At 39.5% G+C, this 13,089-nt stretch overlaps 3 protein-coding genes across 3 annotated transcripts; 2 read left to right on the forward strand and 1 right to left on the reverse strand.

Moving 5' to 3' along the window:
- Positions 1–200: 200 nt before the first annotated feature.
- Positions 201–1,940, forward strand: LOC145455986 (uncharacterized). Its single transcript, XM_080334012.1, has 2 exons — positions 201–1,644; positions 1,756–1,940. Exons 1-2 carry the CDS (start codon positions 1,137–1,139, stop codon positions 1,938–1,940), a joined length of 693 nt encoding a protein of 230 aa, XP_080190138.1. The 5' UTR covers positions 201–1,136.
- Positions 1,941–4,761: 2,821 nt separating this feature from the next.
- LOC145455987 (uncharacterized) lies at positions 4,762–6,250 on the reverse strand. The gene is made up of 8 exons (XM_080334013.1): positions 6,177–6,250; positions 5,998–6,121; positions 5,813–5,921; positions 5,663–5,744; positions 5,481–5,596; positions 5,284–5,424; positions 5,077–5,225; positions 4,762–5,016 (listed from the first exon to the last, which is right to left on the reverse strand). Exons 1-8 carry the CDS (start codon positions 6,248–6,250, stop codon positions 4,762–4,764), a joined length of 1,050 nt encoding a protein of 349 aa, XP_080190139.1.
- Positions 6,251–9,013: 2,763 nt separating this feature from the next.
- On the forward strand, positions 9,014–12,214 carry LOC145455360 (telomerase reverse transcriptase-like). The gene has a single exon (XM_080333323.1). It carries the CDS (start codon positions 9,846–9,848, stop codon positions 12,165–12,167), a length of 2,322 nt encoding a protein of 773 aa, XP_080189449.1. The 5' UTR covers positions 9,014–9,845; the 3' UTR covers positions 12,168–12,214.
- Positions 12,215–13,089: the final 875 nt, after the last annotated feature.

Here is a 13,089-nt window from a genome sequence, read left to right on the forward strand (position 1 = left end):
GTATTTCTAGAGCTTCTTGGAGGTACAGAACTTCAATATACAATTAAATAGTATATTCATATTGAAATGAACCCGAATATTTTCGGCTGACACTCGTCAGGGGTAATGATTTTTACAACAACACAACTGCTCCCTTCAACACGCAAAGACGTGCTTCCTGCACTTCAACAAAGTAATGTAGTGTACGAATATAGGTGCCACTGTAGAGATTGTAGGATGGAGTGACGACTGATTTAAATGCCTAATTAGTATTCATCCGCGACATATTTTGTTTGCGTGATTTTTCAGCAATTATCTCGTAAAAATGGATATTTATGGTATTATTGCCCATAATACTACAAATATGAGATATTATACCGGTATTAGTGCATTGATATACCGAAATATCTATATAAGTTGAACTACTCTATTTACACTACGCGCAATAATATTTTCAACTCCCTTTAGATTGGTCACGCTCCGCTTTGCGGAGGGAGCTACCCATTGTTACGTGTACCATTAATAATCCCACATGGAATTCAGACGGTGGAAAGTTGAGTGTTCGGTTGGTTTTATGCATGGTTGTCTATGGGAATGAGTCGGAGTATTGGAGGTTGAATACTTATAACGGACTCTGTGACTAATTGGACGTCTTAATATGTTTGGCCTGATTAGTGAATATCTTGGATACGTGCGTGAAGGTCTTGCGTTTGTTGCCGTACGAAGCGATGAATATACCGGTATATAATCGCTGCACAATGCGCACGGTCGGTGAATACCAGCGATGATTTATGATATAATAGCTATTATAGTGGCGTATTATGATTATAGAAGATAACAATAATAGGGCAGGCGATGAAAATGAAACGGCATTTCGTTGCAGGCGAAGTGGGTATGCCATATCATGGTCCTTCTGGAAGGCGTCATTCAGCAGAATCTGTATGTATTTTAACTTGCCGACGAGAAAATATAAGTCACTTACCGTACTATTGGAGGACATTGCTGTGATACTATAGAATTAGCGAGCTATCTTCATTTACTGTTCCGGTATGGTAGCCTAATTGTTATTTGATTAGCAAAACGGAAATAAAATTCTGAGTATTATGCTTTCACAGAAATTTTGATTCCTTTATAACCGATACTTTTTCGTAAAAGTTATGGCCGAAGAATCATTGTGGGAGGATTGGGAATCCATCACTGAGGAGGAAATTTCCCAATGCTTTGAAGGATTGGATGAGTGGAGTGGAATAAGTTGTGACGTCTGTGAAGCCATATTTCCCACCGTAAGGGAACTCAAGAAGCACGGGAAAGTGCATAAGCTCCCGTCACCAACTGAGGAAATTGACATCGACCGAATAATGGACATTTTGAAAATTGCTTGCCGTAATTGTCATTCTATTTCCAGGTGTGGACCACGATTTGAGGAATTGGATTTGAATCTTATTGTTCCACTTGTCAAACGCTTGAATGCTGTGTTCTGTGACGTTGGTACTGATGGTATTTATCAATACTACTCCAACATTTGCCAACAGGCAAGCAAACTTCTTGGACTGCAGCATCAGCTCCTTGCTGTATCTTTGCTTGTGAAGATTGTTGATGCACTGGTTCAAGCTGAGGAAAAAGTTTCCACTGCAAGAATGTCTGGTATCAATAGCAGGGAATCGGGTATGGTATATTGTGCAATTCTGTTGAATTTTATAGCATACCAATCAATATTCTAGTTCCGTGTGCCGGCCTAGTATTTATTCAATTCATTATAGTTGGATGACTTTACAGACATTCTTGAGTACATTGGAGGGGTACTGCTTCATTCACTCTCTACGAAATCACACAAGGCTGTTGCTGCTTGCTTGTCGGAGGATGCACCAACCGGACAACTGATTCAAATAATGGAAAGAAAGCATCACTGCCTGAAGTACCCATCAGATAAGTTCATTTCTAGTTATGTGGTTTATGATTAGAGAAACTGTAAATTCCAGACCAATTGGCATGGGAAATTTGGATTGAATTACATGAATTCATTTACAGTAGGCCTATACAACCAATTTATGTGAATTTCGTTTGTTAAGCTTGTTTGGCTTGTGACGTCATAATTGGAAATACCAAAAATTCACAGTAATCAGAAATTGTCAAATTTCCACCAGATAACGTGGAAATTAATTGTTCATTTTTTGTAGCAAGGTAGAATGCACATTGAAAACCATGAATTCATGAAAATGACCTTAAATTTTTTTTCCCCTTTTCAGATATACCACATTCCATTTAAGCTGTAGGAAAATGAGAAGCTGCTACTCACAAGCCTCACTAACATGATATAGACTTCAAATGGTTCATTCGGCTCACTTTATATGTTAGTCAGGCTCTTGAGGAGATTTCCACCAAATTTTAGGGTTATCAAACTATCATAGCAAGATATATTGCTGTTTCACTGCAGATTTGATGAAAATCACTGAAGCGTGACATGCAAAAAGCATGATTTTGTGAGGAGTGTAACTCGGTCATCAGATTGAATTTGAGAAAAAAAATTTGGATTTCCTCATAATAATAACAGAAGAATCAATGTGCCAAATTTCATAGCCATCCATTAACCTTGGTGCTCATCTGAAAATAAATTTGCTCATTTGGCAGGAAATTACCCAGGGAGTAATTATGCGATTTTACTGTTTCCATAGCAGAGAAAGGTTTAAACCTGCCTCGCAAGTTGATTTTCTACAACTAGTTGATGAAATTCACCAGGATCCATGGTATAGAAGTCTTATTGAAAATGTTGTCATGCAAACAGGTGAATGTGACAGTTATGTGGAAGATGTTCTTGATATGACAATGAAGCATTTGAACAGGATTCTGACGCATGGTTTAGTGAAATTTAAATTGAACAGTAAGCTAAAAAATAACTCTAAGTTTTCCAAGGCGTTACGAGATGAGTTGAAGTCCTTGCGTAGTTAGGGAGTTCTTCTGTAGTTTTCTTTTCCCATTGTAACTGATGCTGCCTATGTACAATGGGTTTCTTTCTACCAAAAAAAGTAAACCAATGCTAAGGCCAAAACCTTGACGTGGTGCATTGGCTTGTTGTTTACACTAATATTGGCCGGCAGCCATATATCATGACGGTCCATTATTTGAACAAATTTATTTAGCCTTTCGCTTGCGTCTGGGTAGTTGATCTTCACAAACAGTAGTCCATGGATTTACTGATCCATGAGCGTAGGTTGTGTTGGCACCCTTAACCATTTTGATGATTTTCCTTTGGCATACAGCTGTGATCGAGTATCCAGCCTGTGCCACATCTGGATTCCTGGAGTATCTCCCTGTCAGCCTCTGAAAAATTTCAATCAAGTTTTTGAATCTTGAAGCCTATTTAAAATCACTTTTCCTTACCAAGGATCCGAAAGTTGCTTCGAGTACATCTTGTGTCAAGACTTTTAATGCTACCGATTTATGTCCAGCATTAAGTAACCGAATTACTAGGCGAACCATATTTCTGGTTGTAAACATGAGGCCAATCAGTGTTGGCGTGGCCATTAATCGTTTGTGCTCACCAGGATGTTTTGTGTGCACCTCATTCTGTGGGGAGATTGTATTACCGGTATAGTTCTTGCTCTGAAGATTTAAAAAAATACCCACCTGCCAATCCTCCAAGTATTTGATGAACACATTTTTCAGCCAAAGTAATCTTTCATCAGTTACAGATGAGATGGAGTGAGATGTTACAATGTTAAACCATCGATCGAACAGCAAGACGAACTCTGACGTCCCAGCGGAATTTGAAATATCGTACACAAGTGACTTCCCAACTTCGTAACTGAGCACATCTTTCGCCAGTGAAACTCTCATCTAAAATTTACAAAGTGGAATCGTACAGCAATAATTTTGAAGTTAAGAAGGTAACGAACTTTGCTGTATGAGTCGAGGTCAATATGTGATTTTGTCAACTTATTAGGAAGGTGCAGTGGTTGTGCCTGATCTTTGTTGAACAATTCGCGCACATGTGTCCAGAGAATATCTTTTCCATCCTTGCAAAAATATTTCGTCCCTCCTGGTTTTGACGAATACAATCCATTCCTTGCTGTCTGATGGGAATCAATAGGACCATATCTGTATTTTGTTTATGATATTACAAACTTACTTTCAATAAGTGACTTGTGTCGGAGCATAAAAATATTGGCTCGTCGGGTAAACTGGGATGTGGGATGGTGTAATTATTGTAGTTTGAGTTACCAATTGCTCCATGCGCCATAGAAAAAAACTTTCGGTTTGTTGATGCTCCATCAGCCACCACAGCATGGATTCTGACACTGCGGAATTCGCATGCCATGAATGCCTCCCAGAACATTGAAGTCAATTGTGCCGCTGGAGTGGCCTTTGTCGGGTACCAAGATACAGGCATTGATATTGTTCGGTCGAACGATCTTACGTAAAACACTGAAATGAATATCAAAGCTTGAATTGTAAGGGTCAATCTTGTAGCTAAAGTAAAATGAGCCTACTGTATATATGTGTTGCAATATCCTCGGGAGAATGTCGATCACCATGATCTACATATCCCAATATCCTGCCATCCTGATATACTAGGTTTTCTCTCACTAAATGAAGCATTTGTTTAGCCTGTCAGTTTGTATAAATGTAACATACGCTTAACGTACCTTTCATTTCGTCAACCACCAAATATGCATTGATAGTTTTTGTCAATTTTTCTAATTGCAGGAGTGTGGACTCACAAACTCCAGCATTAGAAGATGCAAAATTCCTGAACATATCAAGCAATGCTGAAAAGTTCCAATATTACAAGCATGGTGAAGATTCTGTATAGGTGTACCTATATTGCCTCAGAACACCAGAAGAAGGAAGCGATAAAACTCCGGTTTGTCGGAGCATTTGGTATCCCGCAGGTGATCTTGCGTACAATTCTAGTGCCCACCTAATCACGTCTGGATGATATCGTCTAGCGTTAGGATGCCTCTCTGCATTTGAGCACTGCTCTTGAAAAAACATTCTTTGCCACTCGTTCATGTTATCCGATTCCTCATTCATCATTGCCTGCGAGTCATAAATGAATTGAACTATGAACTTCATTAATCACGAGATGACTCTCGCAACCATAATTTCCATGTGGAGGTCTTCCTGCACTGTGAGCCTCTCATCTTTTTCTAAGAGTTCCAACTTTTTTTTGCTACAGTACTTCCTGTTATATCTCGCTTTTATGTCGTGTTTGGCACAGTTTGTGCATACTGAATCGGGATCCCAAACTAAATACATACCGCATCACTTGAAAATAGATTCAAACAATTGAACTGCAATGGTTACCTGTTATAATGCAATTTTTAGCTCGTGAAAATGTTTTTTCCACTTTCAACTGGTCCGACTCCCATTTCATAATTATATGCTCCTTTGTATGCTTTGTCACTTCCTGAACTCCGGTGCAAAGTCTTACTTCATCAAGCTTTTCTATAAATAACTCGTATTATGCGAGTTTTCTAATATATTGGTAATTTATAGGTAACCTAAGACGTTATGAAGGGTTGAATGTTTCAGATCGATATGAAGAAGCTGGTCCGTACAGAATTTCCAGCCGTGAAGAGCTGCTGATTCAATGGATAGAGTGCTGGAAATCACTACCCTGTTCAAAATGAATATAATTTCATGCGTGCCACAATCAATATAATGAAATTAACATTAACTTAACCTGATTATTGGCACTATGTCATCTTCCATACCATGCTTCTCAATGTGCAGTCTACCTTTCAGTTCATAGAATGCCCAGTTACCTTAAATGAAGAAGCAATATATAGCTATTTAATCTACCCGTGATATCAAACCATCAGGCCTGCTATACCCCAAATTTTGCTGTTCAAATTAGAAGCTGATTGTACCAAATCTGGAATATTTTTGTGCCTCACTGTCTCTGGCAACTCTTTTCTTGGAAAAGGTATCTTCCTTTCTTTCTATATGAATAAATATATCAATTGGAATCGTTTGGTGCATTGGTTTCTTGATTTGAGTGAGAGATACCCTGCATACCTTTATAATTGTGCTACATCTTTCAGGCAGATTTAGCTTAGGCAGAGCTCTCACTTTGAGTTGCTTTCTGGTTTTGAGCTGAATGATGTCGCTCTCCTCAAAATGATTTTCGCAGATTGCGGCTCTATTATAAATTACACTGTTAATTCTGTTGAAGTTGAGACAGCTGCTTTACTTACGTCTCCTTATGGAGCAACGTCTTGATACGATCTCCTTTTGAGGGGTCCCTGATGGAAAGAAGGAGGCTGGCCATTGCTGCGTGCTGCTTCTGGGCCGCTTCATTCCTTAACAGCTCTGGTCTTCGTACCGTGAATAAGGACCTCTTACGAGATTGATCACTACGCGGAATGTTCACATATGTACACCCAGGGATAGCGCAGTTTTTGGCCATAATTGCCGCGGCGGATCTATTATTTTTAACTGCTAAAGACGCGAAATGTACAACGGGATATAAGACAATGCGATGTAGCCTAGTGAACAGAAAAGAAGATGTCAAAACGAACAAGTACAGTCTTCCAATGTAACATAGGCCTAATGCCCGATGAAACAGTGTACGATATTGATCTTTTGGATGTAGTGATAATCTTTTCATCGCTCTTTTTCATCCGCTTTCCGTGTAGGCTATTCGTTTTTTTCATCGGTTGCTTATGCACAGAAAATAGTTTGGGCAGTTTTGTATCGGTATCAGCGGCTTTCAACGGCCACTCAGTTACCGCATAAAGCCTTATCAATTATAGCATTGTCTACGAGTTTACGGGATTCGGACATGGTCGGCCGCGGAGAGTTTATCGCTGAATAAGGCATTGCGGGAAATTGATTTTAAACATGTTCTGGGTGGAGGCCAGTTGTGAAATTTTTATAGTGAGAACATATTGATGCTTCCTCGTAACATGCCAAATTTGAAACGTCTAGCTAGAATATTTCCACCCTTTTTCGGCGGTCAAATTCGTCCATGTATTTCCGAAATCGCCTATACTTTTACATGTAAAATAGGACAATCGGACTCTCGCGAATGGAATTTTACTCCGCAAAGTCAAGCGTGACGAATCTAAACTTAGAACAATGGGTCGTCGCTCCATCCTATAATCTCTATAGTGCCACTGTGATTGTGGCTACGTGGGAAGAACGTCACGACGTCTGCAGGACCGCATAAACCAACATGTCCCCAGATTTATCAGAACACGTGCGTCACGCGATGTGAAAAGCTCACCCTTAACTCATCCACTCAAGATTGATGCTGACCGATCAAAGGCCATTAATTCTGCCATCGGCAAACATCTGTTGGATAATCCGATTTGTGCGAATAATTATCGAGACGACCGATTTCGAATCGTAGGTCGAGGCCGTTCACAATTCCATTTGTGTGCCTTGGAATCAACTTTTATCAAAATACACCAACCAAAACTCTGTCAACAAAAGGAGTTCGTGTATCACCTAAAAATAGTACATTGAACGCTCTCTCATTCGAAATTTCATGCTGGTGACGTCATATTTTGTGATACGATTGTTGATATACAATGTTCTTTCCAATTCTCTACTAGTTGCTGACGATTACCCCTGACGAGTGTCAGCCGAAAATATTCGGGTTCATTTCAATATGAATATACTATTTAATTGTATTTCTCAACCAAATATGAGCATTGTAAATAGTAGACTAGTTACTTTGATTCCACCAACTTAATCTTAACACAGAAAACTGCTGGGCTCTTTGACGCCGGTTTTGTATTTTTATCACTGCTTGCCTAGGCTATGGTTTCACGGGAATACCTTCATAATGTCAGTGACGTAACTATAATTATTCACGATGGTTCGAAGTCGCTAGAGCAATTATGTAAATAGCACGAGCAGAAAGTCTAGCGTAGTTTCGCGGCGCAAAGCTTAGTAAGTGTAATGCCGGATTACTTCTGAGTTGGGTAGGACTGCAGTTAGCAATGACCACGTTCTTATTTTATTCTGCAAGAACAGTTTGTGACTCTGTGTGCATAGCAACTGTAAATTGCTATGGTGCGTGTGCACGGCGTATACTTCACTCTTCAGTGTAAACTTTGCTAGTCGAGTAATGTTGAATATTGCCATTGGGATTGGTCGATTGGATGGATTTTTTTTTATTAGGGAAGGCATGAGCCCTGGACCTACAGCGTACCCAAAATAAACTACTTGTAGTTGTAGTGATCTTATTTACAGATGATTTTAATGGCGTGGTAGCACAAGACGGGTCAACAGTAACGGGAAACACATACGGTAACCATTATACACTCGGCCAAAACAGTGACAGCCTGACACTGACAGGATGACTTCTCCATCAGGACTGTCAAATAAATATTTGAATTAAAGTTATTTTTACCCATCTTTGAATTGATGACTTTAATGATACTGTTCAAAAAACTGAGGCACTTCTTCGCTTTACTTCACAACCATACACCGACAAGTGTTCCCCATGAATTGATTCCAAGAATCAGCGTGCATGGGCCAGAATCGGAATGATGAATTTGAACTGCATTGTCCACTAACCCATTTTTTGTTGCTTGCTTTTTTATACTATCTTCTTTTACTTTTCATTCAGTATGTGTACCTCCTCTTTACATCGCCTAGGCCAAGGTGTGTGTCTGATTCCATAGACTACTCCAAGTCGCTTGGACACCTTCCTATCTTTTCATTGTATCACATTTTTGTGGTGTATTGAACTGATAAAAATTGCTAACTCCTATTCTCTTAGGAAGTATTGTAATACAAATTTATGGCATTTTATTAAACTGTTGATTACCATGTGTGAGACCATCACAACGGTATAGGGTTACCATATTATGAGGTCCCAAAAAGAGAACACTCTTCACATGTTACATGACTTTTAGATGCGGCCCAGAACAATTAATTCGACTCCCAAAAGACTCGCACCCGCATAAAATCGGTTGTCGACCTTTTTTTCTGTTTCTGTTTTTTGTCAATCTAGATTTCGTATGGCAACCTTACTGCAGAAAATGTACCGAGATTCCGATTGTGAACTGTTGCATGTCAATAATGCTGGCAAGATGTCATCATCATCATCATCATCATTGGTTTATTAGCAATTTTTATCAGTTCAATACACCACAAAAATGCGATACAATGAAAAGATAGGAAGGTGTCGAAGCGACTTCGAGTAGTCTGTGGAATCGAACACCCACTTTGGCCTAGGAGATGTGAAGAGGAGGCATGCACACTGAATTAAAAGTAAAAGAAGATAGTATAGAAAAAAGTAAGTGACAAGAAATGGCATGTCATGGATGGTGAGATCGATGGACCTGGCCGTGCTCCGGCAATCTTGAGGATTGGATGGGTAGAGTACATACGGCAGGGTTGTAACCAAGTCACAAGGTTCTGAGTCACAAGTCAATCTCATTTTTATAGTTTTGACTCGAGTCAAGTCATTTTTAATTCACCACCGAGTCCAAGTCACGGAGTTGATTCCGAGTCAGTGTTTTGACTCGAGTCCGAGTCCAAGTCATTGTGTTGACTGCTCTGTTTCCAGTTAAAGTCTTGTTAAACCCACTTTTTATAACTCTGTTTGGTGATATCGAATGGTTCAGATTTATAATATGCTAATTTTCCTCACTTTTCACCGTTTCTGGTAGCATTTTAGGGTATTAGTACTGATAGACGAAATAATTATAGTGTGATAACTTTGCTATTCGAAATGTCAATGAAATGCCTGTCTTGGTAGATGCAGTCTCGAGTCGTATGACTTGGTTCGAGTCATGCGCAATGACTCGAGTACAGGTCGAGTCAATACACAAACTGACTCGAGTCGAGGTCATTTTTCATTTTTTAGAAGATGACTCAAGACCAAAAATCGCAACTCGAATCGAGTCATGACTCGAGTCATTACAATCCCGACATACGGTGATTTTATGGTTAACGCTGGATTAGCTAATAATTATATTCCGTTTCGGTTACAGCTACAGGGTCTGTTTATCATGCTGCAAATTCACAATTTTCTTTATAACTATGAGGATAAAGAACAATGGAATAAATTTTTCAAACCGAATAATATGCTCTGTGACCTTCAACTACCAAACAAATCCAATGCACGGAAAATGGTGAATTACATGTTTTTACCCAACACTGCTACAAAATCCAAAGAACAACCTCTACGCCGTGATGTTAAGAGTTTGAAGACGAGGCTTCCTCACCACCTACTAGGCTTTGTTGATGTCACATATCATATGTTGAATTGGTTGAAGATTGGATTGTTCAGGACTCGGCTGAATCAAATCTGCGGTATCCCGGAACTGCGACCCGGAGACGAGATGCAGGAACTTGTGCGAGACCATACTCCTCCATCGAAAGTATATCGATTTCTGAAGTCCGTAAGCTGTCTGTTGCTTCCAAAGAATCTATGGGGCGTTGAAGAAAATGAACGTTTATTTAACAAACTCATCTCTAAAGTTGTCAAGGCAAGAAAATATGACAAAATATACGTATATAGTATTATCAAAAATTTGGATTTATCCGCAATCAAAGTTTTAAAAGGTAGAGATAAGCAAAGCTTGATGCAAACATTTTTAATGTGGTACATGGAAAACTTCTTATTTGAAGTTATAAGGAGATTTTTCTATGTTACAGAACATGGCGCTTTCAAGAACCGGTTGTTGTATTACAGAGCTAGTGTGTGGAAAAAAATTGTTCAACGGACTATAAATCAACAGATGTCAAATGGCTTCTGGACCAAGTTAACAACGCTTGATGGGAAACATTTCTATTCAACATTAAACCATGTTGCTCTACCAGAAGAGTACTCGTTGTTTGATGCCCGTATTATCCCAAAAAAGACTGGATCAAGGATCATTCTTCGCAATGCAATCGAGTTTGACAAGTGTACATCACAAGATCAATCTATCAACGACAGAGACTTACTGAAGCTGCTCACTACATTGTGGAGACTGCACCCTGACCTTAGAGCCTCTGGTGGATTCGGTCTGAAATCTATTCACAGCAGATGGAAAGATTTTCTGGGAGGTCTGCAAACTAGAAAATTGATCTACTTTGCAAAGGTTGATATAAAACATTGCTTTGATTCGATTCCACACAAAAAACTCGTGGAAGTTCTTGAAATTCTCCTTAAAAATCATCCCCACTTCAGAATCCCGCTTTCAAATTCGGTGAGATCTGCCTTTGGTACGCGGGATGTGTTGAAGGTCTTGAAGAAATCATTGAGTTGCTTTGTAATCAGATTGAAAAGCAAGTATTTTTTGAAATCGACGGGCATACCACAAGGATGGAGACTGGCTTCGATGCTATGTAACTTGTTCTATGCCCATTTTGAGAATTCAGAACTACCCCATCTCGTGAGCAATTGCGATGGGGATGGCCATCATCACATTTTGATGAGAGTACTTGATGACTTTATGTTAGCAACTACTAACCTTGATGAAGCAGTGAAGTTTGTGAAAGATATGCATACGGGCTATGCTGATTATGGCATTGAAATCAATTCGTTCAAAACAATGACAAATTTTCCTTTTTCCTCCAGTTTTCAACATAGCGATCGCATCAAAGTGATCGGGCAGCATGAAGCATTTCCATGGTTTGGTCATTTATTTTTGCCTGCTAATAACCAATCTCACACATCGTCGTTCATTGGTTATGGAATAGGCATTGAATTGGATCGCTATGGCCAATTGGAAAGCATGCGAGATTGTATTAGTATAAAAGGCAGCACTTCCCTCCCATCAAATATTGAGAGGACGATGGCTTCGACTATAAAATTCCGCCTGTCCAAATTTTGTGTTGATCGTTTCATCAACTCGTGCTCCAGGATACATAGAAATGCTTTTGAATTATCATACTTGATCACACTGCAGTGGATGTCGCGCAACTTTGGTGCGGATTGTAATTTGTCAATGCCAAAAGTCGCTGCTTTGAAACGTCTTCTAATACATCATGTTGCAGCACCTTTCCAAAAAAACAAAAGGAATGTGTACAATATGGGCATCAAATATGTTGTCCTGAAGGCGGGATTCAAAGCTTTGAATAGGTTCAAGTCTATCATTGGTAGGAACGTTTTGAAACTAGAAATGATGCAAATGAATGTGCTGCTACGCAAAAGCTATTCAACCAGGACAAAGCTAAGAATGCTGAAAAGAGTCACTGGATTCCGCCCTCTCTCTTTATGTAAAGTGAAGTTTACATGAATTTTTGGAGGTAAATGTATTGCCAAAAATAAATGGTTTATGCAATGGTGTTTCTCTGCTGTCAAAAGTTGAAATTGGGTTTTACATATTTAGATGTGAGAATATTAGACGCGAGTAGAGTCTATGACACATTATGTAGTGTGGTTTGTTTGAGATGATATTGAGACTGGTATGGGGATAGTTTAGCATAGTGGTTCACAACCTGGGGGGGGGGCGAGGAAGCGGTCAACTGAAAAAAAATTCGCGCTATGGGCGATTTACCTTAAGTTCACGAGTGTTTATATATAGACCGAAGTACATATTTTTTAATTCTCTCATTAACAGTCATAACCTATCATGCCATCAAACAATCTGTTGGGGTTGCTAGCATCCCGGTTGGATTTTGTGATATTACCATAGCCTTTATAAAGGCTCTGATATGACGATAAGAGGGGCGCGAAATTTTTCACTATCATAAAGGGGGACATCATTGTCATCATTGGTTTATTAGCAATTTTATCAGTTCAATACACCACAAAAATGCGATACAATGAAAAGACAGGAAGATGTCGAAGCGACAAGGAGTAGTCTATGGAATCTGACACCCACCTTGGCCTAGGCGATGTAAAGAGGAGGCATGCACACTGAATGAAAGTAAAGAAGATAGTATAGAAGAAAAATGCGACAAGAAATAGGGCGGCATGTCATGGGAAGCGAGATCGATAGGTCAGTCGTGGTCCGGTAATCTTGAGGATGGACTGTAGACATGTCTGAAAACAGGTTGAGAACCGCTGGTTTAGCACTTGAGTCGTATCTTATGAATATCCCAGATGCGCAGAAAGGTATTTATACGTATTTTTCATAACAAGAAACCTTGGATAGAATGGCGTTAGGTATGACATCTAGTGGAGGTTGAAACACCATCTCGCGTCGTCGCTTGCCG

Source organism: Botryllus schlosseri, chromosome 14, assembly GCF_051294905.1.
Source record: "Botryllus schlosseri isolate E-star chromosome 14, Bs_hap1, whole genome shotgun sequence".
In the NCBI taxonomy this organism is placed as follows: Eukaryota; Metazoa; Chordata; class Ascidiacea; order Stolidobranchia; family Styelidae; genus Botryllus; species Botryllus schlosseri.

Coding starts and splice junctions, on each gene's coding strand:
- LOC145455986 (XM_080334012.1), top strand. CDS start 1,137: ATGGCCGAAGAATCATTGTGGGAGGATTGGGAATCCATCACTGAGGAG. Junction 1,645..1,755: donor TATCAATAGCAGGGAATCGG/GTATGGTATATT, acceptor ATGACTTTACAG/ACATTCTTGAGTACATTGGA.
- LOC145455987 (XM_080334013.1), bottom strand. CDS start 6,250: ATGGCCAGCCTCCTTCTTTCCATCAGGGACCCCTCAAAAGGAGATCGT. Junction 5,745..5,812: donor TTTGAACAGCAAAATTTGGG/GTATAGCAGGCC, acceptor TCTTCATTTAAG/GTAACTGGGCATTCTATGAA. Junction 5,017..5,076: donor ACCTCCACATGGAAATTATG/GTTGCGAGAGTC, acceptor TATGACTCGCAG/GCAATGATGAATGAGGAATC.
- LOC145455360 (XM_080333323.1), top strand. CDS start 9,846: ATGACTCGAGTCATTACAATCCCGACATACGGTGATTTTATGGTTAAC.